Genomic DNA, 25,269 nt, shown 5'->3' with positions numbered 1-25,269 from the left:
ACGTTCCCTGCCGGCTACCCACAAGCAAAGCCAATGGGAAAGCAGGCAGGAAGTTGTGATCATGCGAGGTCCTCGCTTAATGACCCACACGGTCCTTGTTTAATGACAGCAACCGGAACTGCTGTCACTAAGTGACACGTTCACATGATGTCATGCCTTACAACCGCACTGCTTAGCGACCAAGTTCCTGGTCCCAATTGGTGTCATAACCTGAGGACCTCCTGTATTACTGCTTTATAAACCAGGATGCATACATGGGACTGAATGAGTGCTAGGCGAAGACATCAAGGGGAAGCTGCAGAGCACTTACTACTAGTTCCAAGCATAAAAAAGGACAATCCAACCATTTGATTGTCCAAGTGCAGCGGAGAAAGGTAAGCCCCACCCGCCAACATATCCTGCTGCCAGAGCAATCCATAGGTTCAGAATCATTTGAAGCCTTACATTGATCCAGAGGGGGAGGAACGCTGCCCTTCACCCACGGCGTGTGGTCATCCACAATATTGATGGTGAGGTTTGGGTGCCAGTGCGAGATCACCTCCACAGGGCCGTAATCTTCAGCTCTCTGCAAGAAAAGCACCATGCCTGAGTAATGTTTCCTTTGTGGGGAGGAAAAAGAGAGCAGAGGAGAGGACATTCAAGAGTCCTTAGTAACCATCCCAAAGAGCTAAATTTGATTGGTTCAATTAAAAAAAAAAAAGATCTCTTTGGGAGGGGAGCCATTGTTTTCATCCAAGGGAAACAAAATCAAAAATACCTTTGGAAGACTTATGGCCTCTTTTCTCAATCAGACACCCTCTCGTCATGTTGGGGCCACATGAGCTAGAAAGTAATTCTGAGACTCGCAGCTGGAATATCCCACAGGATACATACTGGGGAAGGACGATAAAAAGGGACGCTTCCCAAGACATTGGAATGAATGGAATTGGGAGGCACACACCACTTCTACAACCCAGAGGGCTGACTTTCAGAGTATGAAGGATAATAAATATCATAGGAAGCTTCAGAAATGCCTGGTCTGCTTCCCACATGCCTCCCTACCTTTTACTTTTGAATGGTCCAAACAGCTGGGTGAGACACAGCGACTGGCCCAAATTCATCCTGGCTAAACAGGAATTAGGAGACTGGAACCCCATCATCTTAGCCTAACACTAACCCCCGGCATATCCAACCTGGGCACCCTCCAGATGTATGGATGCCAATGGCAGTTCTCAGCAGTGGCCCGCTTCATAGGGAATCTGGGGAGCTGAACTCCATCATGAGGAGGGTGTCCAGTTGGAGGAAGCTGTTCTAATTGTTAGCATATCATGCTGACTTCCCTGGCTGGGGAGTCAATCCCACGAAGCAGAATGACACCTCCAGGCAAGAGAAAAGCAACTAATCAGTGGAAGACAATGCAGGCAGGTTCTTCTGGAGCTGCATCCTTTAGGCTTGCAGAAATATTTTAATCACCGGTTTGATTTAAAGCAGCCTGTTTGCATGGACAGTGGTTTCAGAATTAGTGACAGACGTTTACAACACAATTTTAATTCTGGTGGAATATAAATGGAAAAAAAGAAAAGAAAAATAGAAAACTGGCTAGGCTGGCTGATGAGAGTTGAAACCGTGTTCTACAAGTTTCATCAAGCTTAGCATCTCTCCCACTCTTTGGCATGCAGGGTGATCCCAGAATCATAGACCTGGAAAGGTCACTTAGTCCAACCCTGGCTCACTTTAGGATGCACTGGTGTGTCCCTGACAATCTCCAGCAGAGGCTGACCACCCAGCCCCTGTAGGAAGACCTCTAGTGAAGCACTCACCATGTCACGTGGCAGCCTGTTCCACTGGCTGACAGTTCGTACAATCAATACGACTCAGTCAATAGGACTTGTAAATCTGAAGTGGGGTGGGCACTACAATTTTTTATCAGCCCTTGTCCCAGTGGCAAGTCTTGCCTTTCCCCCCCCAAAATTGTGGCTTTTACCTGCATTGTTCTACAGTATTTATGGTTGCAACCTGCCAGGAGCCTTTGGATTCTGATAGAATATAAATGAGAAAAATACATCATAAAATAGAAATGCCGCCTAAGGCTGATGGAAGCTGAAATCTCAAATACACCAATGGTACCAGGTTGCCTCCCTTAGTCTGAATTAAATGAAAGAATGTGCTCTGCCTGTGCAGGACGGAATGGTGACTGTGGGCAGGGAATTTCCACTGCAGATTTTCAAGCTACTCGGAGCTTCTGCTGTCAGCAGGACTATTCTTTCCTCCCCACCAGCTATGTTTCGAATCAACACCGGAGATTCCAGAAAGAGGCTTTCAACATTTAATTTAGCTAGAAAGGGCCAGCGTGCAAGAGAACCCAACAGACTTGACCACAGGCCCACCTAGACTCATGCAGGGCGTTTCCCAGTCATGGTGGGAAAGGCCCCAGTGCTTTTTTCAGGTGAAATACACAGGTGTGACGCCAACTGTACGCACAAAGCATAACCTGAATATTAGATTCTCTCTCTCAGTCTCACTTTCACACATCCAGAGCTCTGGCAAGGGGCGAGAAACAGCTCAGGTTTCCCTCCCCTTCTTCTTTCAGATCTCATGAGCATTAGAGAGAGGCTCCACCTAACCTTGCCTCTGGTTTCTGATGGTGGCCAGATGCTACAGGGCCATGACTGGGCTCACCTACCTGCCCAAAAGGGCCCTCCTCTACTACTAAGCACAAAGCCACAATCTGCAAAGAACTCTTTTTTCCAATCTAAAAGTGAAATAAAACTCTATTTTATTAAACTAAAAAAAAAAAAATTAAGTGGGGGAGAGCACGGAGTGGTAGGAAACAAAGGGAACAGTTTCGGCATGTGAAGTATAACAACCACTTGGCCAGGGTCGTTTTTGCAGAGGCCCAACTCCATCAGGGAACTGGAGGCTGTAAAGCAGAATGATGGGGGACAGAAGAGGGCAGATCAGTGGCGGGGCTGTTGCTCCCATGATGGGGAAAACTGTGGCCTTGTGGGGGAAACAAGAGGAGGGGAAACGATCAGAGAGGTCATATTACTTTTATCATTTCAGGATCTGCTTCGGTTTCCCCGGTTAGTAAGTTCTTGGTTTTCTGGAAGCGTCTACGCTTGTACTTATTGATCACTGCAAAAGAGAACATAAAAAAAAAAAAAAAACCAGAAAGGAGGGTAATGTAAAATCCATTCTATAGCAAGTCAAGCCAGACAGGAGGTAAACTCAAAACATGAGGATTTCAGGCCTACAAGCATCTCACTCCAACCTGGACTGCTCACGCTCAACAAATGTTGAGCAAAAAGTGTTGGGAAACAGCCGATCAACCCTCTTCTCTTAATGAGGCAGGAATGGATAAAACCATCCTTAGGGTGCTCTTCTCTTCCCACAAGTGTGCAAGGTGACAACTCTTGGCCACTTCTGTTGTGGGGAAACCAGAGGCCAAGCTGTGTTCTCCATCCCTAGAGCAGTCTTGACAAGCATATTTAATCCGCGCAATTAATACAAAGCACAGTATGGAACAAGACATCCGCATGTGTCAGAGGCAGAATATGCCAACTGCTAATTGCAGCCAGATTTTGCAAATGGTGGAAAGCATTTTTTTTTTTAAACCAGGTTGGCAGACCGCCAACCTCTTTCCTGTTCCTGCACAACGCTGGTATCAGCTATTGCCCTCTTCCCTTTCCTGATGGTAATGGCGCACAAGCCGATTTGTCAGAAACCAGGCGCGTTTCTCCCCACAACTTTTTCCAAAGATGCTGATCCAACCGCTGACAAAAATTTGGCCAAGCTGCTTCCTTCCTAGCTTTGTAAAGGGTCCCACAGACCTGCTGGTCAATCTACGTTGAAGCAATGTGGCATTTTGAAAAGGGGGTAGAGAACGGACTTCCATTTGGCTCCTGTTATTGGGTTCAAGAAAAGGAAGAGCCACTTATAAGCACAGTGAGTGCATACTAATGAGCTGTCCTTAGTTATAGTGTCCCAACACTTGGCCATCCTGCAGATCAGCAACAGCGTGGTTCCTGAAAAGACGTCACTGTGTTCACCAAATGGAGAGGCACCCATTGTGTGAAATACAAAGTGGGCTCACAGGGCATTCTGTTTCGCTCAGACCACTGTGTGAATCCATTCCCTGCGGTCTATCAGTTGTGCCTTATAGCCTGGTGGCTTCTTCGACCATGCGTGACTTGTTATGGTACATGAATCAGACCCCTGGCTGCTTTCCTATAGCACCAAAGCTCCTGTGGATAGCCCTGTGACTCCTGGCAGGAATGCCAATATTATGGGGAGGGGGGAAGTTATAGGAAGGATTAAATGGAGGCCAAGATCTATGTATCTTGGGGAATCCCATCAAGCACAGAAATCATTTTCCCCAACCGCTGACACTGAGCTCTCAGCTAAAGGCAAAACGCTCTTTGAACCAAAGCTTACTTCGAGACGTGTGAACTGTGGCAAGCCGCCTATACAGATTCTTCTGTTTGGGATCAGGATGGAACCCGCTTTTCGTGAAGTACACGTGGATGTAAATGGAACCGTTGTGTTGGACGCTCTGAAATCACATGGACACATTATAAATATAGCTTACACATCCTCCAGAAGGGTTAGCGTCCTCACCCATCTGGTAACAAAACTATCAAGGAGAGAATGAGAAGAAGAGATGGAAAAAGAAGAGTTGTGAAAAAGCCCAGTTGCCACCACCTGCTCCTGGAACTGGCTGGTATGACTCATTCCTAACCATGTTAAGCACCAAGGACTTGAAAATGTCAAACAAAAGGCCCTGCCTTTCCTTTTATTGCCTTCTTCCCCTTTGGTCACTCATTGCTTTATCCAAATGCTTAGATCAAAAATAAAAGGAGAGACAGCTTTTCACAGACCAACCCACTTCTGCATTCCCATTTTGTAAGGCAGTGTTTCTCAACCTTGGCAACTTTAAGATGGGTGGACTTCAAGTCCCAGAATTCCCCACCCCATGGCTGGCTGGTGGATTCTGGGACTTGAAGTCCACCCATCTTAAAGTTGCCAAGGTTGAGAAACACTGTTGTAAGGGGATCGCAATCTCAGGTCTGTCCTGGATTTTCACTTCTGGATGAGGCTATGATGCCAACTGCCCAAGACATCACAACAGGGCTTAATTCAGAAATGCTATTGTTAAGTGAACCCTGGTCTCTTTCCACAGAGAACTCTGACAACTGGTGCCTTTTCAACAGGTACACCATTCAGAGCATTGTCAAACTAGTCTTCACAGTTTCTTGCTAAGGCTGAGAAAGTAACAAGGAAAAGTGGGTATCGATCAGAGTTAAGAGTACAAAAAGCATGACCTACAGCAGTGTCTTTCAACCTGGGCCACTTTAAAAATGGACTTCAACTCCCAGAATTCCCCAGCCAGCATGCTGGCTGAAGAATTCTGGGAGTTGAAGTCCACACATCTTAAATTGGCCAAGGCTGAGACTCACTGACCTAGAAGCACATACGGCCTGCCAGCAATTCTTTCTGCGGCCCCAGATCAGATCCAGGAGTGGATCCCAACATTTTAGCTCCATTTTTGCATTTTTTTTCCTGGATGCCTTAAGCCTTGCAGACATATAAAGTATCCATTCCATTTCTTGCAATTCCTCAATCACTCCCAAAATGAGCCCCGAGCCAGCCCAGCGCCATTTGGAGTGCAGCCGTTGACATACCATACCAAGCCTGATGTCACCCACAAAGTAATGGAAGTAGCACCCCTATTCCAGAGCATTCCAAGGGACATCTCTTTGCTGTCTGCCTCCTGGTGGTTGGAGGTGAGATATGCACATTTTGTTTCCCAAAATTTGCACTTGGGTTTGAGTGGGGAATTGGGGGACACACTCCAAAACCGTGTTGCAAAACCAAGATGAAAATGATTTCATTTCGGTTTGCTTCACTTCATATAAATTTAATGAAATTAAGTTCATATGATGATGTTACAGTCATGGGGTCAATAATTTCCCCCATCTGCCGCATTAAAAATTGTAATTTGGTAACAGCTTTGGGACGTGCTTCCCAGGGCTGTGAAAAACTATACACGGAGCATTCAAAGCAGTGAGAAAAGTCTAGCTGTCAGCAAGTAGACTTGCCCATGCAGAAATGAAGAAAGGACAGGCCAAGAGTGGCATCTGTTCACACACCTCAGGAATTTCCAACTCAGTGTAATGCTCATAGCAGCCATCCGAATTCTCTCCACTTGTCCAATCTCCATAGACTAGATCTCGCTGTTCCCAAAACAACGCTGAAGTTGCATTGAAGTCAGTAAAGTGCTCATGTTCGGATATGTAGACATGAAGATCCTGCAAGGAAAAGAAAGGAGATCCAGGACAGGGAATCCAAACTCTAGGCTGGAGGAAATCTATTCCAGGGCAGACAGACCCACTTATCCTATTTTAAATAAGGTAGGCTATGCGTTAACTGCAATTCCTTGGGATTACAGAAAAACGTGTTATTCCGTAGAAAGTGTGTCGATCACCTTTACGGCTTCTATTCGAGAAAACAAGTACAATTCAAATGCTTCCAACTGCAAGACGTGTTGAGAAGGTAAGTGGAACGGCTGCTCTGATTTCAGTATTACCTGGTAGCCGAAGGGAACATGCAGAAGCGTAAAAGTGGAAGAAGGCATCTCAGTATAGAAAACAAGATCACCTATGTAAATCCACTTGTCTTGTATCATTTAACACCTGTAACGGAATTCTATTTCATCTTGGGACAGAATTTGAATTACCTGGGCAGAGAATTTCAGTTTTGCAGGCAAGGAGTTTATTGCTCATTTTTCCACTGAAGAGTCAAAGTCTGACTTCAGCCCTTGGAAAATCTGGGACCAGCTGACCCCAGATTCTGCCATCCTTACCATTAAAGTGTCTTTAGGGAAGAGATTGCGGCTTGGTGCCCTGGGCGCCCCACCAGGGGTGGATGGATCCTGTGGTGCTGGCCCACGACGAAACCAACTACTGATGGCCCAGATGATAAAGATTCTGGACGATGGGAGAGAAAAAAAAAGTTGAGAATTGACACCAGTTCTAAAACCAACCCTTCCTTCTAGAGGCAGCAACCACATAGGGAAATTCCAAAGAAATTCTGATTGGACAAAGATATTCTCAGAAGATAAAATTTTCATCAAACATCATAAACCTGGTAGGGCATTACATGGGCAACTCTTTTATTAGTAGGCACTATATTCTCAAGTATGGAAAAGCAAGGACATCAGCCTGGCAACTAAATGCAGGTTAGTCCACACAATCGTGTTTCCCATAGCTACCTATGGTTGTGAAAGTTGGACCATGAAAAAAAACCAGACAGGAGGAAAAATTACTCCTTCGAGCTGTTGTGTTGGAGAAGGCTCCTGCATATTCCTTGGTCAGCAAAGGTGGCAAACAAGTGAGTGCTGGAGCATATAAAAAACCAGACACATCGCTGGTGGGCAAAATCACAAAATTCCACCTTACTCATTTGGGCCACGTTATGAGATCAAACTCGCTGGAAAAGGCAGTTATGCTCGGAAGGGTCAGCGGTAAAAGGAAATGAGGCCGCCAAAGAAACACGGTGGCTAGACGCCACCAAAGCCGACACCAGCCAGAGCATAAAGCAACTAAAAGAAAGCATACAAGATCAGAAAATGTGGAGAGAGCTGGTCCATAGAATAGCTGAGAATTGGACATGATTGAACTGATATAATCATCATCATCATCACCATCACCACCACCACCATCTCAACTGGAGGGTTGGGGTGACGTAGCAGTAACAGTCACGCTGTTAATGTTAGAAGAAATAACGGCAGGGATATCACAGCACACTGAGTCACAGGCAATGGGAACTACCTGCAGAGCATATCACAGGAAACTGGGGCTCTACTGAAGCATCCCCACATTCTGCAGCTCTCCAGAGGTGCTAGATCTCAATCCCCATAGAGTCCTACAAGGCACTACCTTTGGTGGCATTCTCTGGGGAATTAAGGGTGCAATAGTCCAATACATCCAGAAGAGACAGGATTTGGGGAAAGCTGCAGTGGCCTCACATGCTGGAGAGAAGGTGTGTCAAATGCCCCTTGCATGCCGATTAGTTCCCCCCCCCACACCCCGCCAACGTCACACTGCAACTTTAATCCAGCCTTTTTAAAGCAAAAACCTGCAGGTGGGCCAGTCCATTCATACAGCTGGGAGGTGAATAGATCTAAAGGAGAGGAATGAGTTCCTGGCCCCACAAAGCTCTCGGCTGTGAGATGGCTAATGCCTGCTCTTCTGGCTGGACCCCAAAGCATAAAAAAAAGAGGAGAACCCTCTTTCCATCTCAGTTGGGGGAGCCAAGAAAGCACCAGGACCTTCTGCCCAGACAATGGTAGAATGGAAATGAGCCACCCCTGGCAGAGGCAGGGCAGGCAAGATGAATCCTTGAGGAGCAGGTAGTGCAGACCTTTGTACTAGCCATGTCCCTGAGCATACAGCCCTGGATCTCTGCCCAAATGAGGAATGGCATGGGTCAAGTGCTAAAGCTCTCTCACACACACCCCTCTCAAGGATCTTGTCCATACATCACAGCAACAACACTAAGCGGGAATGTTGTATTTTGACCCCACTGCTGCTATCTTAATATGCCAGTGACTGTACTCCATACAGTCATATTATATTATTAGCATATTATGGCTAAGCGTCTTCTGCTGCAAGACCATGTAACATTAAGTGCTTCACACGTCTCCTTGCTCCTAACTCACCATCGCAGCCAGTGGGAAGGCTCCCTTTAAGAAAAGACAGGATGCAAGAATGCTTTCTTCTCCGGAAGGTTCGAAGTCGTATTTTAATCGGCTTTTCTCACCTGCACGGAGAGGCCGCCAAACCTATACTCCTGGCAAGTACAGATGCGGAAGTGCAGCACAAGGCTACGTTGGCAGACACTTGCTGGGTCTCTGTCAGGGATAACAATCCTCCGTCCACGTGCAACCCCAACCTCTTAATTACGCTGTGGTATTTCAACAGCCAAAGGCAAAGGCTGGATAGTGCCGTTGGGCCCTTTAAAACTGCCAAACGTGGCAAACACAGGTATTCCTCGCTTAACAATTATTCGTTTGGTGATGGTTTGGACTTATGATGGTGCTGAAAAACCCAACTTATGACCGGTTGTCACACTTACAACCACCGCAAGGTCACGTGATCATGATTTGGGCGCTTGGCAGCCGGTTCGCATTTATGACCATTGCAGCGTCCCGTGGTCGCCATTTTTAATCTTCCCAGCCAGCTTCTGGCAAGCAAAATCAACGGGGAACTGCGCGATTCACTCAACAACCACACGGTTTGCTTAACATCCACAGTGATTCGCTTAACAACTGCTGCAAAAAAAAAGGTTGTAAAATCAGGTCAGATTCACTTAATGACCATCCTGCTTAGCAACCAAAATTCCAGTCCCAATTGTGAACATTAAGTGAGGATTGCCTGTATATGTATGGAGTCTCTGCAGGGACTGACATTATCTATTTTTCTTAAAGAAAAACATCCCTGGAAAAATCAAGCATTTCTACCTCTCCTTCTGATGATAGCAGTAGTATAATCCTACAGCTTTTAGAGTGCGGGAAAAAAAATTCCCCACCTCTTAACTAGACCCATAACAGCTGTATAAGTTACAGTTTTACAGATCTCTATTACACAATCATCATGCTTGTTTATGAATAAGTTAAAAGATAAATGAATTATGAGATTGCACAAGAGCTCTTTGCAAGAATTCTAGCAACCAGCAGGGGATAGGCAATTTACTGGAATGGTCCTCTGTTCTACATCTGCCAGCTTCTAGTACAGTAGGATATGCTACAAATCTTTTAGAATGACAAGGACGTGGCCTGCAGAGGAATTCTATGCAGCCCCCAGCGCCACAACCCAAGCTTAATCAAGGCAGTTCAATCAAGAGGCAAAGAAAAGTATTTTGAGAATCAGTCTGACCAGTAACATATAGCGAGAAATTACTTTTTGAACCAAAGGATCATGAGTTCAATTTGGCCTGTTCCAGAAATGGGCTGCGTGTACAACCTTGATAAGCTGATTATTTAACTGAATTTACGTAGCTGCCCATCTCACCTCCATGTGACTCTCGGCGGCATACACAATTAACACAAAAGCTAACAATCACATCATTCATATATCCCTTGCGCAAACTCTTCACCTCCACTGCAAGGAGAAGTCCAGCCTACCTCAAAGGATTGTCATGGAGACTGCACTAAACATTTTGCTGTGTAAATGCCAAGTATTGTTAATGGGCAGATTTGGTCTTTCCGTCACACTCACTCACAACACCCTAGCAGAGGGATCGTAAAAGAGAGATCCTGGCCAAAACAAGTGTGAGAGAAAGATGGTAAATACATGTATCTTAGTTCTTTTTCCAGATCTATCAGTACAGGTAGTCCTCATTTAATGACTACAATTGGGACTGGAATTTCAGTTGCTAAGTGAAGTGGTCATTAAGTGAATCCAATTTGATTTTACAGCTTTTTGTGGCGGTCATCAAGCAAATCACCATAGTCGTTAAGCGAACCACGTGTTTGTTAAGTGAATCACACAGTGCCCCATTGATTTTGCTTGCCAGAAGCTGGCCAGGCAGGTCGAAAATGGTGATCACGTGACCGTGGGACGCTGCGATGGTCATAAATGCAAACCGGTTGCCAAGAACCCAAATAGTGATCACATGACTACATGGACACTGTGATGGCTGTAAGTGTACCAGTCATAAGTTGGTTTTCCCAGCACCATCGTAAGTCTGAACCGCCACTAAATGAATGGTTGTTAAGTCAGGACCACCTGTATTCTTAACAGTATTGAATGAATGTTTCTAAACATGCCCTCCCCCCGCCATTTCAATGGAAGCTCCATCCTACAGCATAATCTTCTATATTAAACATCTTGTTCTCTGTCAATCATTTCGGGGCCAGAACATCTTTGGCAACGTCCTTTGAGTAGACAGGAGGAAAGATCCCATCAGGACACTGAAAGGGCTGTACAAGGACAATACTGGGCCTGGTAGCCTGCAGCTTTTGTCAATGTTTACACTAAAAGGGCAGCTGGTAGGACTTTATCACAGGTTTATGAAGAATATTAATGTACTGTGCAAAACAGTAATTTTAACATCATTTACAGTTCATGTCTTGCCTTGGAGTTCATTCCTTTTTTATTACTAGTCTGCAACTTGCAGAAAGCCTTTCTCATCAAGCAGATTAAAACAGAACCCATGAAGCAGCAATGCATGAAATGCACCCCTGTGGCCAATTTGCAAATCGTGGTAAGACGTAAGGTGGCTGGTTTCTTTTATCTCGGTGCGAGGTGTGAACCTGCTCAGCGATGACTTAGTGTCATGTCTGAACCGTAACAGCTGCCAAAAAAAAAAAGTGGTTAAAAAATTCTGGCCCGGGGTTCAGTGCAAACCCAGGCGCCAGAGCACACTCTATTCCAAAGCCTTTAGGACTAGAAGGCTAAGCTGCTGTTCCTTCAAGCTGCCATCAGATCAGCTTTGGAAATGGCTGGTTCAGCATCTGAAGCTGCAAGCAACCCAATAAATTACCATTACTAACGGTAATGGCCACTTCCCTCAGCGAATGCGGGGTGGTCCTGCTGCAGAGAAACTTTCGCGCGGTAAGGAAAGCAGAATGCAGGATCTTAGGACCTGGGTCGACGAACGTACTGAACTAAACTCTTTCCAACCACTTGCCCGCATGCCCCGTCTTGCAAATATCCGCACTGCTGTTCCTTGCGTTAACGAGCTAGTGTGTTTAAAATTAGGGCTGAAGATAATCAACAAACTGGAAAGACAAAACCACAGGGTCGTATATCAGTTTCTGCTGCTTTATGAGTCATCAGTGAAACCTGAAACCCAAGGAGGGCCTGTGTGTTGCCGGCTTTGTCAATCTGATGAACAATAAAGGTATCCTGATTACTTCATCTGAACTGTGGCGAGTATTTCATATTTGAAATCCACATTTAAAAAGCAATGTACATTCTAAAGCTTCTCTCCCCGAAATACCTCTCGGAAGCTCTTGCAAGACATTAACGATATTTGTATTTATTTTTATGCACGCCGCTTTAACCTCGTGAACTCTTCCTGAAAAGGCAGCAGGAAAATCTAATAAGAACACCCAGAATTTTAATACAGTCGCAGATAAGCAAATAAGCGTTAGGTAATTAACTTTAAGATCTGCAAAGCCTTGTTTTTCCTTGATAAGTGAGAACTGGGTCATTTGGCAGGATTTTTTAAGGATGTTCAAATTCCTTTTTAAGTTGCAAATGAGACGTGTATGGGTAGGAGAACCAGGAATCCATGTGGATTGGTTTAGAAACATGCTTTCTTTGGTTGCCAATGTATCAGGGGAGCTTTTAAACAACTGATTAATCTAAAATAAAGGAACACGTGTGTGTATATATTTTTTCTATTTAATGATTTCCTCTCATCCTCCCTACTTAAAGTGGGCCACAACATTTTGGAAATTTTTCAATTTAATGCAAGATGAAGTATTATTTTAACTTTAAAGTGATCCTCTCGATCCATTTCAGCAATGAGAAAGGAACCTTGCCAAGTTATAGAATTCTTTGCAAACTCATGATTTGGGAAGAAATTGTAATGCAGCATTTGTCCATATTAAGGGAAGAACACTTGGATGTTGGCTTTGCTCCAATCTGATTTGCATTTATACATTGAAATATTTAGCAGTTTAATCATTCTAAAGTTTATGCATGGCTGGCACTCCGCGGGTGCCAAAATGGATTGCTGGTTTAGCTCTAGGATGCAATCTAGTATCTTAAGCAATAACTTTAATAAAGGCTTTGGAAACAAAATTGTTGTTCTTTCCCACTGGGTCACCTTGATTTTCAAAGATTCCATTGTACTAGAATGGATTGGCTCCTACTTATATTATTTGTGCTGGCTGGACAGTGACTTTTATGTAAGGAATGTAACCAGCTGATACCTGTCTTTAGAACGGCGTTATGCAATTCTGTTCACGGGAGGAGCAGCTACATCCTACTCAATTCAGATAGATCTCATCCTGCCAGGAACCATCACTTGCCCAATATGTTTGCTGCCCATAATAACCAATTCAGCAGCAGACATGGTCTAGTGGTTAAGGCAACAGGCTAGAAACCAGGAGACCGTGAGTTCTAGTCCTGCCTTGGGCATGAAAGCCGGCTGGGCGACCTTGGGCCAGTCCCTCTCTCTCAGCCCAAGAGCCAATCGGGCGTGGTATGAGAGTTCTAGTCCCGCCTTAGGCATGAAAGCCGGCTGGGTGACCTTGGGCCAGTCCCTCTCTTGGCCCAACCCACCTCACAGGGTTGTTGTTGTGGGGAAAATGGGAGGAGGAGGGAGTATCGGGTATGTTCGCTGCCTTGAGTTATTGATAAAAATAACAAAGGTGGGATAAACATTAATCAAATAAATAATAAACAAACAAACTGTAACTTCTCTCTCATATTTGAAGTTCTGTACATTCCATACAAAACGGGAAAACCACAGGCTTGATTGGGGTAGCAGCAGCCAGGGCAAAATATACAAGCCTGAAGAAGCTCAACCCTTCTCCTCATAAGCTGTGTGCGTCTGAAAGGCACACGTGACAGGCTGAATTATTAGAGGAGAATTATTGATGTTGGCTAACCCCAAATCCATGAGCTAAAGTAGAAAATCCCACCAAGGATTCAATGAAGTAGACCAACGTGTATAGCTTGTCCACCTTCGAAAGCCTTTTCTCGGAGTCAGCCTCACCTCCAAGGAAACACGCTTAAAACTGCACCCTACCGTTACACCTTAAAATTACACGCTTCCATCCCCCCTTTTCTGCAGGCATCGTAGGCCTTTCACGTTCTGTTCCAATAAGGAATACCCACACCACATGGCCTTCTCACTTGAGGGGGACAGAAAAGGGAGGAAGCCACCTAGGCATGGCGAAAAACATTAAAACGCTTTAATTTTAAAAAAAAAAAAGAGGTATTGGGCAAATATAAAGTTAATCAGGGCAAGCAAACGGCGACACAGTCTGCTTAAGAGAGACGGCAAAGCGGGCTGCCACAACAAGAAAAAGCCACGGCAGCGATCCTCGCTCCATAAAGGCCCGCTTCTAGCTGCACCCGATCTTTGCGTGGTCTGCAAGTTGCTCCCAAACTTGGAGAAAGAAGCTGGTTCACCCTCGGGGCTGCTCTCGTTCAGTGTGTCTCAAACGTGGCCACTTTAAGATGTGTGGACTTCAACTCCCAGAATTCTTCGGCCAGCATGGCTGGCTGGGGAATTCTGGGAGTTGAAGTCCACACATCTTAAAGTCGCTGAGGTTGAGAGACACTGCTCTAGTTCACCCTCTCCTTCAACAGCAAAGCAAGGCCCATCAGCAGCATGATGTGGACTCCAGGATGCCCACATAGTAATAAAAGGCTAAAGGGGTGGCCTTCAGGACGCGTCACCATCACTCTCAGGGAATCGCAGAAAAGGAGGAGCTTTTTGCAAAGAACGGCTTGAGGAGGAAGACCCCAAAGTTTAGCCACTGATGGCTTTAAGCCACTTTCTCGGCCTGAGCGTCTTCAAAAGTTAATGCCGTGAAAACAATATGCCAATCTACCATAACCCACCTGGCACGCTTATGATTATACCAGAAAAGAACGGAAATGTCTTTGGATCCCAGAAAGAAGGGAGGCGAGAAAAGGAGAGCGTGGTATGATACTGAAGTACTTCTGTGGAACTTCCGAATTATTCCGTTCCGATCTACAGCATATCACGTGTGTCCAAAATTTGACACGGACGTCAAAGCCAATGCAATGTGAAATATAAAAACTTTTTCATCGCCAGAGCATAGCAAGGTCCCATTTCATTAGAGAACTGTGTGCTGCAGCATGAAAGAGCTGCAGCCTTCTAGAGTTCCTTTCTCACGCCCCTGAATCTGTCAACGAATATCGTCACGCCCGGCCACCCCGCCCGGGGCTGAACATCCAAAGACTCCTGGGGCTTTTGGTCGCTCAAGAAGATAAGCCTTCTGCAATATATCGCTTTCCATATTATGTGGACTTCAGATCTTAGAATTCTTAGCCTGTGACCATGCAGACTCCAACTCCCAGAGTCCTCCAGCCAGCATGGTCACAGGCTAAGAATTCTGAGATCTGAAGTCCATGCATTTGGAGAACACTTGGATTGGGGCTGGGGGGGGGGGGGCTGCTCTAGTGTAAGAATTCAAAGTCTCATGACCTCTCTGCCCTGGAAAACATTGCCAAGACTCTGAGAAGTGGCAAGAGGTAGAGAACTGACACTGAAAGGTATGCATTCTTAAGTTGCCAGGCAATTTAATGCTTTACTAAAGAGACTTTGTCACAAAAGTATTTCTCGCAGGATTGTATTTCAGGCCCCAGAACTCTCTGCATCTACAACAGCATCATTTTAAGTATCAAAGATTAAAGACCAGGCCTGGGGTTGGGGGGCAATGGCCACGATGCTCAGGCTTCACAAGCAGTTACTGAGATGCTAACTAAAAAGCAGACCTCCACTTGGCCATTGAGCACAGTAGCTAAAGACTAAGCTAGCAGCCAAAGGGAAGCCCCTTGCTCACATTCTGCCTCTACAAGAAGCCTTTTTGGTCACCCTGGACAAGCCTCTAGTTCCTCCTTCACCAACAATAGGGAGATATGATCGTTGCGAGAACTACTGTAATTATTTTTCAATATACTTTCGTATATTCAAGCCTTCAGAAACACAGTTGTTATTTTCCTAGATCTAATGCTGTTTTCATACAGCACAGAAACATGACCTACAACACATTCATCTAGACTAGGCCATTTAAGACCAATGCTGGCAGGACAAACTCACCCTTCTATCGTGCATAATACATACCATGAAGACAAGAAGGTAGATCTAGAAGAACTGAAATTTTACCTGAATAAGACCCCTTTGATGATCTGCCAGGCATTTGGAGCTTGTTGTTGGGGCTGGTTCTGTTGCTGAGTTTCAACAACCCCTTCACCACCCCCTGCAGTTCCATTGCTCGTCACTTGCTTCGGAAGCAGGGGAGAAAAAGAACACGGTATCACAAAAAGCCATTCATCACAATAAATCAGAGGCTCAGATTTCCTAGCTGTGGAGCTTCTGGGCCATGTGTGCTGGTCCCAAACTCAGGGAGGTCTTCTCCACCTTGTCCCTCAGATGCTGGGCTTTAATTCCTACAGTCTACAGCAAGCATAGCCAGAGGTTAGGAATCATGGGGTATACAGGGTTTATACCACAATTTTCATGCGCTCCCCCCCATTTTCAACAATCCAAGTCAACAATGGGGTTGTAGTTGCCCATCCCAGTGGACTGGCTGGATCACCAGCTCATCTAGTTCAATGTTCTGTTTCCAGCAACTATTTTCAGACAGATGAATCCAGGGTTGCCCAGAAGTTAATTATGAAGGTGCATCTGTTTTGTTTATTCTGACAGTCTAAAAGTTGATACAGTCACCTGGGATGAGAAGTCTACCAGTGTCTATATTCCATGCATTTTCTAATCACCGTTTAAATCCACTTTCTTATGGTAGTGGGTTACATAAGATATGGGCTGTATGAAGCAGCACTTTTACTTTTCCAGAATTGCTACCAACCTATCTTGAACTGAGTTCTGATTTTATGGGAGAGGGAGGGAAACACTACTCTCTACTTTTTCCACAGTATCAGGGTTTTCATAGTAAACCTCCCCTTCCGAGCTATATTTTCTTTCTAAATAAAAAAAGCCACAGAAATGGCAGCCTTTTTTTTCCCATAAAGAACTCTAATGGTCTCGTAGCCATTTTCAAAAAGAACAGAAAAGGGCAACCAATTGCCACATTACCCTTTTGGGCCAGGGGCACATATGAACGGATACAGAATTCAATAAATGAAATGCTAAGCCAACATTTAACATTGCATCTTGTTATTGTTCTAATAGATTTAGGCTCACAGGTTGGCAAGTTTGCTTTTCAGTTCAAGCACATACTAATGAAGCTTCTATTAAGTTATTCAAATGCATTGCATGGTTTTCATTATAATCTAATTCCAAAGCAGAGGCACAAAATGTAATGCATGACTAGAAGTTCTCTACTAGGATAATCAGACCATTTCATCCCCTATATGTTGGTGTGAAATTGGGATGTTATTCCTTTGTGAACCTCACAGTACTTTCCAGATGAATCTCTTGGCATTCTACTCCCACCCACCCAGATCAGTGAGATCTTTTGTCTATATGTTCATCCTCCTAAATATAACTTTAAAACTTGGCTCCGGTCTTATCTGCAAACATTAAACAGCCCTGAATCTACTACTGTATACTAATCTCAAACAGTGAAAGTTGTTCAATTCGTCCCACCTTTGACTTGTAGTCTTTAATTAGTTACTAAGCTTATCAGGAAGTTATGCAACAACATTACCCACATAAGGACTTCTCATTGATATTTTAAATATAAACTTTTGAAGTTTTATGTAACAGTTTCAATAAAGGATGACCATATCTCATTGTAATCATTCACACATAGAAGCAAGTTGCTTATAGACATTGGCTAAGTGGCAAGTAACATTAACTAAGTAATTGGGGTCTTAAATTTTTCTAATGTAGAAGGACTAGCTAATTTACTAGACCAGAATACTTTCCCTCAAAAAGTATCAGATTGGCCTGGAAATCAGTAGGTTTCAATGGCATGCCTGTCAGTGCAATCGTACCATTAGTATGTATGCTGTGGATCCAAGCCTTAATTGTATTATCATTTTGGAATCAGATATACCATTCATTTTTCATGGTTCTACAAATGTTGAACAATACCATTTGCACGTTTATCTAAATTATATTATTTGTAGCTACAGGAAACCTCCCAATATGAATTCCATTTTACAGATGAGAAATGCAGCTTATGTTCCTAGTCGCTCCCACGGGTACCCTAAGCCAATAAAGTAAACTGAAAAACAATAATATTTGAATTTATCCATGAAGTATGTTGAAGGTCACAATTCATCACATATAGATTCAGCCTCTTCTCAAATCTTGCATTTCATCATTCAGGGTCAATTACAGAGAGGAAATTAAGCCTCTGGATCTGGACTGAATGTTTGTTAGAAATGCTTGATTTTAAATAAAGGGTAGGATTTATTTCAACATGTTATTAATCAGAAAACAGAAGAGGCAGCACCAGATTTCAACATGAGAATATTAAATGAAAATAGAGAAAGGGAGGGGAAGAATAAAGGAGAAGTGGCATGAAAGCATCCAGGTGATAAATGACCCAGGGGAATCCCGAGGCACATTGAAACATTCCACTCTTAAAGATATGGATGACTGGCAATCAGAGTTAAAGAACAGTTTCCCAGCAAAAGGTGCAGAATACAGGTGTGGAAGGGTAATCCCCTGCATTTATCCTGTCTGAAGCAGCCAGCACCAGCAGGGTTCTGAGCACTGTTGACTAAATACTGGTAACCAGAGCAGTTCTCCTGGATACACCCTCACCCTGCCAAATCAGGGCTTTTCTAGACAACAGGGTGGTAATTTTCCACCTTTAGAGGAGACTGCCTGAATTTGAGTGATGTTTTTCTGAAATACTTCATTTTAAAGAGAGGGGTGAGCCTTAAGAAACAACTCATCCAGAGATTCAGTGGGGAGGCTTCTCCACGGCACCAGGCCCAGCAAAACAATTCAGTAACACCCACTGTTGAGACAGAATTATCCTCTCCAGTGAAGGGTGAGTGGAAATAAGGACAGAGCATTGAATCAAGCCACTCAAGGCAGACAACATCCTCTATGAATGGGGGCTTTTGTTTAATAGCAGCTTTTTACTACCCTATTTGTTTCTCACCACATACTAGTGTGCCCTGGTACACAGTTCAAGAACAGCTGATGTTGACAACGACGAGCATTTACAAGGAGAAGCCAGGGCCTTTTATTTCTAGCAATGACCTCAGGAAGGATTACTTTTTTAAACATTTCAGAATAAGCCTCATTTGGGGGCAGGATGCTTGCCACAGAAACCATGTGAAAGCGGGGAAGAGATTATTTTTGTCATATAAACCGGTTCCAGGTGATAGTTCACAGGGCAGGAAGCTTTACAAGGAACCGAATGGCAGATGAAAAAACAATTCAGGTTTTGTGTTATTTCCCAATGGAGGAAACTATAAAGTAAAATATGCTGGAAAAGGAGGAAGGCAGAATGAGCATTTGCCCATGGGGGAAAAACAGCAGGGAGGCCAAGGGTCAATTCCCCGAAAGAAAGAAAGAAAAAAGGAAGACAAGCAAAACAGAAGTTCTAGAGAAGGAGACATTGAACAATACAAGTACCAGTAATCTTTTTGTCCTGGTGGAAGAGGGAGAGAGGTAGCAAATAATACTGGCTAAGAGTAAGCGGCCATGGTGGTACCATGACAGAGCAGGGGTAGACGCTTCAAGGACTAAACTGGGAGAAATCTAAAAGGTGGGAGAGAGAAACAGAGGATTGCAGCCATGAAAGCAGTGGGGCAAGTAAGCAAGTAGAAGAATGAAAGAACACACTTCTGTCTTCAAGATGAAAAAAAGCAGAAGCAATTCACTAAAAATAGATGAGAAGCAGCAGCTGACTATCCAGAGCGGAGAGTATCAGGAAGGCAGTCCTTTACTTTACAGCTGATAAAATAAGAGGCAAAACAGTCACTTGATTCATGATATATCCTGGTCATCCAAATCCCCACTTGGCCATTAAGCTCCATAAATAGCCTTGGCCCAACAATTCTTGATGCATCCTATCATCCATGGCCATTGTGAGAATAAAACCGCGGTAGGGAGAGGCCCTCCAGCAAAGGATCGTCACCTTGCCGTGGTGCTGGAACACCTCAATGATGCCATGAGCTCAACCGTGAAGGGCCACCCAAGACAGGAAGGTCATGACAGAGAGGTCAGACTAAGTGCAATCCCTGGGGAAGGTAATGGCAACCCACCCCAGTATTCTTGCCGTGAAAACTAAATGGATCAGTACAACCAGAGATATGTCGGTATACCATCAGAAGATGAGACCCCCAGGTCGGAAGATGGTCAAAATGCTGCTGGGGAGGAACAGAGGATGAGCTCAACTAGCCCCAGACGTGACGACGCAGCTAGCTCAAAGCCGAAAGGACGGCTAGCGGCCGACGGTGCTGGTGGTGAATGGCGAATCCGATGTTCTAAGGATCAACACACCGTTGGAACCTGGAATGTAAGATCTATGAGCCAGGGCAAATTGGATGTGGTTATTGGTGAGATGTCAAGATTAAAGATAGACATTTTGGGCATCAGTGAACTGAAATGGACTGGAATGGGCCACTTCACATCAAATGACCACCAGATCTACGACTGTGGACAAGAGGACTACAGAAGAAATGGAGTAGCCTTCATAATTAATAGTAAAGTGGCTAAAGCAGTGCTTGGATACAATCCAAAAAACGATAGAATGATCTCAATTCGAATTCAGGGCAAGCCATCTAACATCACAGTGATCCAAATATACGCCCCAACCACAGATGCTGAAGAAGCTGAAGTAGAGCACTTCTATGAGGATCTGCAGCACCTACTGGACAACATGTCTAAAAGAGATGTTATTTTCATCATGGGAGACTGGAATGCTAAGGTGGGCAGTCAAATGACACCTGGAATTACAGGTAAGCATGGCCTGGGAGAACAAAACGAAGCAGGACATAGGCTGATAGAATTTTGCCAAGACAATTCACTCTGCATAACAAACACTCTCTTCCAACAACCTAAGAGACGGCTTTATACATGGACTTCCCCAGATGGACAACACCGAAATCAGATTGACTACATCCTTTGCAGCCAAAGGTGGTGGACATCTATACAGTCGGTAAAAACAAGACCTGGAGCTGACTGTAGTTCAGATCACGAACTTCTTATTGCACAATTTAGGATCAGACTAAAGAGATTAGGGAAGACCCACAGATCAGCTAGATATGAGCTCACTAATATTCCTAAGGAATATGCAGTGGAGGTGAAGAATCGATTTAAGGGACTGGACTTAGTAGATAGGGTCCTGGAAGAACTCTGGACAGAAGTCCGCAACATTGTTCAGGAGGCAGCAACAAAATACATCCCAAAGAAAGAGAAAACCAAGAAGGCAAAATGGCTGTCTGAAGTAGCCCAAGAAAGAAGGAAAGCAAAAGGCAACAGCGATAGGGGGAGATATGCCCAATTAAATGCATAATTCCAGAGGTTAGCCAGAAGAGATAAGGAATTATTTTTAAACAAACAATGCGTGGAAGTGGAAGAAGACAATATAATAGGAAGGACAAGAGACCTCTTCCAGAAAATTAGAAACATCGGAGGTAAATTCCAGGCAAAAATGGGTATGATCAAAAACAAAGATGGCAAGGACCTAACAGAAGAAGAAGAGATCAAGAAAAGGTAGCAAGAATATACAGAAGACCTGTATAGGAAGGATAACAATACTGGGGATAGCTTTGACGGTGTGGTCAGTGAGCTAGAGCCAGACATCCTGAAGAGTGAGGTTGAATGGGCCTTAAGAAGCATTGCTAATAACAAGGCAGCAGGAGACGACGGCATCCCAGCTGAACTGTTCAAAATCTTGCAAGATGATGCTGTCAAGGTAATGCATGCTATATGCCAGCAAATTTGGAAAACACAAGAATGGCCATCAGACTGGAAAAAATCAACTTATATCCCCATACCAAAAAAGGGAAACACTAAAGAATCTTCAAACTATCGAACAGTGGCACTCATTTCACATGCCAGTAAGGTAACGCTCAAGGTCCTGCAAGGTAGACTTCAGCAATTCATGGAGCGAGAATTGCCAGATGTACAAGCTGGGTTTAGAAAAGGCAGAGGAACTAGGGACCAAATTGCCAATATCCACTGGATAATGGAAAAAGCCAGGGAGTTTCAGAAAAACATCTATTTCTGTTTTATTGACTATTCTAAAGCCTTTGACTGTGTGGACCATAACAAATTGTGGCAAGTTCTTAGTGATATGAAGATACCAAGTCATCTTGTATGCCTCCTGAAGAATCTGTATAACGACCAAGTAGCAACAGTAAGAACAGACCATGGAACAACAGACTGGTTTAAGATTGGGAAAGGAATACGGCAGGGCTGTATACTCTCACCCTACCTATTCAACTTGTATGCAGAACACATCATGCGACATGCTGGGCTTGAGGAATCCAAGGCTGGAGTTACAATCGCTGGAAGAAACATTAACAATCTCAGATATGCAGATGATACCACTTTGATGGCTGAAAGTGAAGATGAGCTGAGGAGCCTTATGATGAAGGGGAAAGAAGGAAGTGCAAAAGCTGGCTTGCAGCTAAACCTCAAAAAAACCAAGATTATGGCAACCAGCTTGATTGATAACTGGCAAATAAGGGAGAAAATGTAGAAGCAGTGAAAGACTTCGTATTTCTAGGTGCAAAGATTACTGCAGATGCTGACTGCAGTCAGGAAATCAGAAGATGCTTAATCCTTGGGAGAAGAGCAATGACAAATCTAGATAAAATAGTTAAGAGCAGAGACATCACACTGACAACAAAGGTCCGCATAGTTAAAGCAATGGTGTTCCCCGTAGTAACATATGGCTGCGAGAGCTGGACCATAAGGAAGGCTGAGAGAAGGAAGATCGATGCTTTTGAACTGTGGTGTTGGAGGAAAATTCTGAGAGTGCCTTGGACTGCACGAAGATCAAACCAGTCCATCCTCCAGGAAATCAAGCCAGACTGCTCACTTGAGGGAATGATATTAAAGGCAAAACTGAAATACTTTGGCTGCATAATGAGAAGACAAGACACCCTGGAAAAGATGCTGATGCTAGGGAGAGTGGAGGGCAAAAGGAAGAGGGGCTGACCAAGGGCAAGGTGGATGGATGATATTCTAGAGGTGACGGACTCGTCCCTGGGGGAGCTGGGGGTGTTGACGACTAACAGGAAGCTCTGGCGTGGGCTGGTCCATGAAGTCACGAAGAGTCGGAAGCGGCTGAATGAATAAACAACAAGGGAGAGGCCAGAAGCCCCCTTCTGGGCAGTGTGGGTTGGCTTGACTGTTGCCCGGTTTCTGCCATGTTTTGCTCGTTTTTTATTGCTGTATTGTTTTATTGTTCAGTGTGTTTCTCTCTGTGAATTGCCTAGAGTCAGGTGCAGAAAAAGATTGGTAACTAAATTTAACAAATTGATACATATACAGCACCCTGAGTTCCTTGAAAGGGAGAGCAGAGGCATATGAAATCATTTGGACCCAGCTGACCTAGCTCACCCCCGGGTAGTTAGGACCCCTGTCCCGATAAAGCCTGTTTTACACGCTTTTCCTCGCTGAGCGTCCCCCCAGGCCAAAATGGGGGGGCTGTTTTTCTCCCCACCAAGACGCCTGACCCTGAAAAGCGTTAAGGAACTCTTTCCTGACCTGAGCCCGCCTTCTAGAGACGTTGGGACTACCCTTCCCAGAAGCCCCTACCGGCACGGGAATGGCCGCACGGGCCGGGGATTCTGGGAGTTGTAGTCCCAGTCCTTCTGGAGAGGCGCGAGGTCAGAGACGACGGGTCTGGGGAAGGAATCCCGACTGTAAGAGCGGTGATACTGAATGAGGGGAGATGAGGGGCCGTGGGGGGGGGACGGGGCAGAGGAACTAATGGAGGCCAGAGGCGGCTGTCAGGTGATCCCAGAGAAGGGAGGGGCGGGGGCAGAAGGGAAAGTAGCCCGGGGCAAGAGGAAGGTGAGGCCCGGGACAATCGCACCACGGGGAAGGGAGGCCGACAAGGGGGGGCCGCCCTTAGGGGAAAAAATCAGCAGAAGAGCCCCGCGGCTGCTACCTGGTCAAGGCCGGTCCCCGGCCCCGCAGCCGATACCACCTCCGTCTCCGGCGCCGCCATCTTGCTGCGCCGTTGCCTGGTGGAATTCTCGCGAGAATTCCCTCCCCCAACTCCCGTTCTTCCCTTTTGCCCGTCCCCGGGTCACGTGGTCTCCTCCCTTTCACCTCGTCGGGGCGGGGCTTGTCTTCAGCCTCTCGTAATCCTGCGAGAGGCGGCGCAGCCCGTTACCGTATTGATGCGTGCCTGCCTGTGGTGGCCGCGGAATGAGGGCAGAAGAGCGGCCCCCTCTTCCCCGTTTAGGGGGTCCGCCCTGGCGAAGCTAAGATAGAAGGCCACCCGATCTCCTTCAGAGGAGATTTCCCCGGTCGCATCGGAAATGCAGAAATCTAGGTCGCCGTAGGAGAACAACCAAAGTTTTTCTATATGTTTTATGTTATCTGGCCATCATCCTGATTTTTGCAGCCCTAATCTGGAAACCTTCGATCTTGTACGAGTCCACTCCCTATGCGGGGAGTGTGGCCTCCACATGTCATTCAGAAGTCAGCTGTGACCCCACTTGGCAAAGCAGAACACTGCCCCAGCTGAAAAACTGCTTTTCCACTAAGTCAGTGTTTCTCAATCTCAGCAGTTTGAAGATGTGTGGACTTCAGCTCCCAGAATTCCCCAGCCAGCATGCTAATCTGCAATCCTGGCATTTTCTGGTGGTCTCCCGTCCAAGCACTAACCAAGTCTCATTGTGTTTAGCTTTTCAAGATAGCTGAGGTGGGTTGCAGCGGTGTTTTTCAACCTTGGCAACTTTAAGATGTGTGGCCTTCAACTCCTAGAATTCCTCAGCCAGTTGCTCAGCCCTGGGATGGTAGAAAGGGTGAGAAAGAGACTCTGACCAGCCCCACTTTGACCTTGTGGTCCTTCAAAAGGGGCAGGGAAGGTTTTGGCCTCTGTTATTCTCCCCATTATAATAAACAGCATTCTTGTCTCTTTCTTGACCTGGCCTACCTCGAAAGGCTGACCTTCAGTCCCAACCTGCACCTTTTCCCCAATAAACTAGGCACTCTCTAGAGAGGCTGGACTACATCTCACATAATCTTCTGCTGGTGTGCTGGTTGAATTATAATTCACTGCAGACACATAAGGAAGGACTACATACAGCAGTTTCAAAAGACTTTCAACACCTCCCTGTCCTTACTGGGGAGTTAGAGTTTGGGGAGCAATATAAGAGGACAATCCATGTTAATCTATGTTAGTGCACACTTGGAAGGGGTTGTGTAGCATCTTTTCAGACTAACATTTTATTAAAAGGCATCAGTTTTTGTGAGGTGCAGCTTGCTTCTCTAGGTATCTGATGAATAGGTGTAATAAAGTGTATTAGTTGGAAAAGGTGCTACCAGATTCCTTTGTTTGTTTTCAAAGGACAAGACATCTACAACTTTGCCACTGTGGGCTAAAATAAATCTGAATCTGATCACCACCTTAGCATTAAATTTAAGACAGAAACCTTTACTATATGGTTTACTATATGGTTT

General features: G+C 45.0%; 1 protein-coding gene across 2 annotated transcripts in view; it reads right to left on the bottom strand.

Moving 5' to 3' along the window:
* CLPTM1 (CLPTM1 regulator of GABA type A receptor forward trafficking) overlaps nt 1-23,852 on the bottom strand; it is a 29,584-nt gene extending 5,732 nt beyond the window's left edge. Inside the window, exons 1-7 of one of the 2 annotated variants that reach the window (XM_063312612.1) lie at nt 23,747-23,852; nt 15,856-15,974; nt 6,842-6,965; nt 6,129-6,287; nt 4,414-4,531; nt 3,029-3,114; nt 445-565 (exon numbers count right to left, since the gene is read on the bottom strand). In XM_063312612.1, coding sequence (XP_063168682.1) covers nt 445-565; nt 3,029-3,114; nt 4,414-4,531; nt 6,129-6,287; nt 6,842-6,965; nt 15,856-15,974; nt 23,747-23,806 — 787 coding nt within the window. In that variant the 5' untranslated portion in view covers nt 23,807-23,852. The remainder of the gene's footprint in view (nt 1-444; nt 566-3,028; nt 3,115-4,413; nt 4,532-6,128; nt 6,288-6,841; nt 6,966-15,855; nt 15,975-23,746) is intronic. The other variant, XM_063312613.1, reaches the window with a different exon arrangement.
* Nucleotides 23,853-25,269: the final 1,417 nt, after the last annotated feature.

The sequence above is a fragment of the Candoia aspera genome, chromosome 10 (genome assembly GCF_035149785.1).
Source record: "Candoia aspera isolate rCanAsp1 chromosome 10, rCanAsp1.hap2, whole genome shotgun sequence".
In the NCBI taxonomy this organism is placed as follows: Eukaryota; Metazoa; Chordata; class Lepidosauria; order Squamata; family Boidae; genus Candoia; species Candoia aspera.
This window is presented reverse-complemented; position numbering and strand designations above follow the sequence as displayed.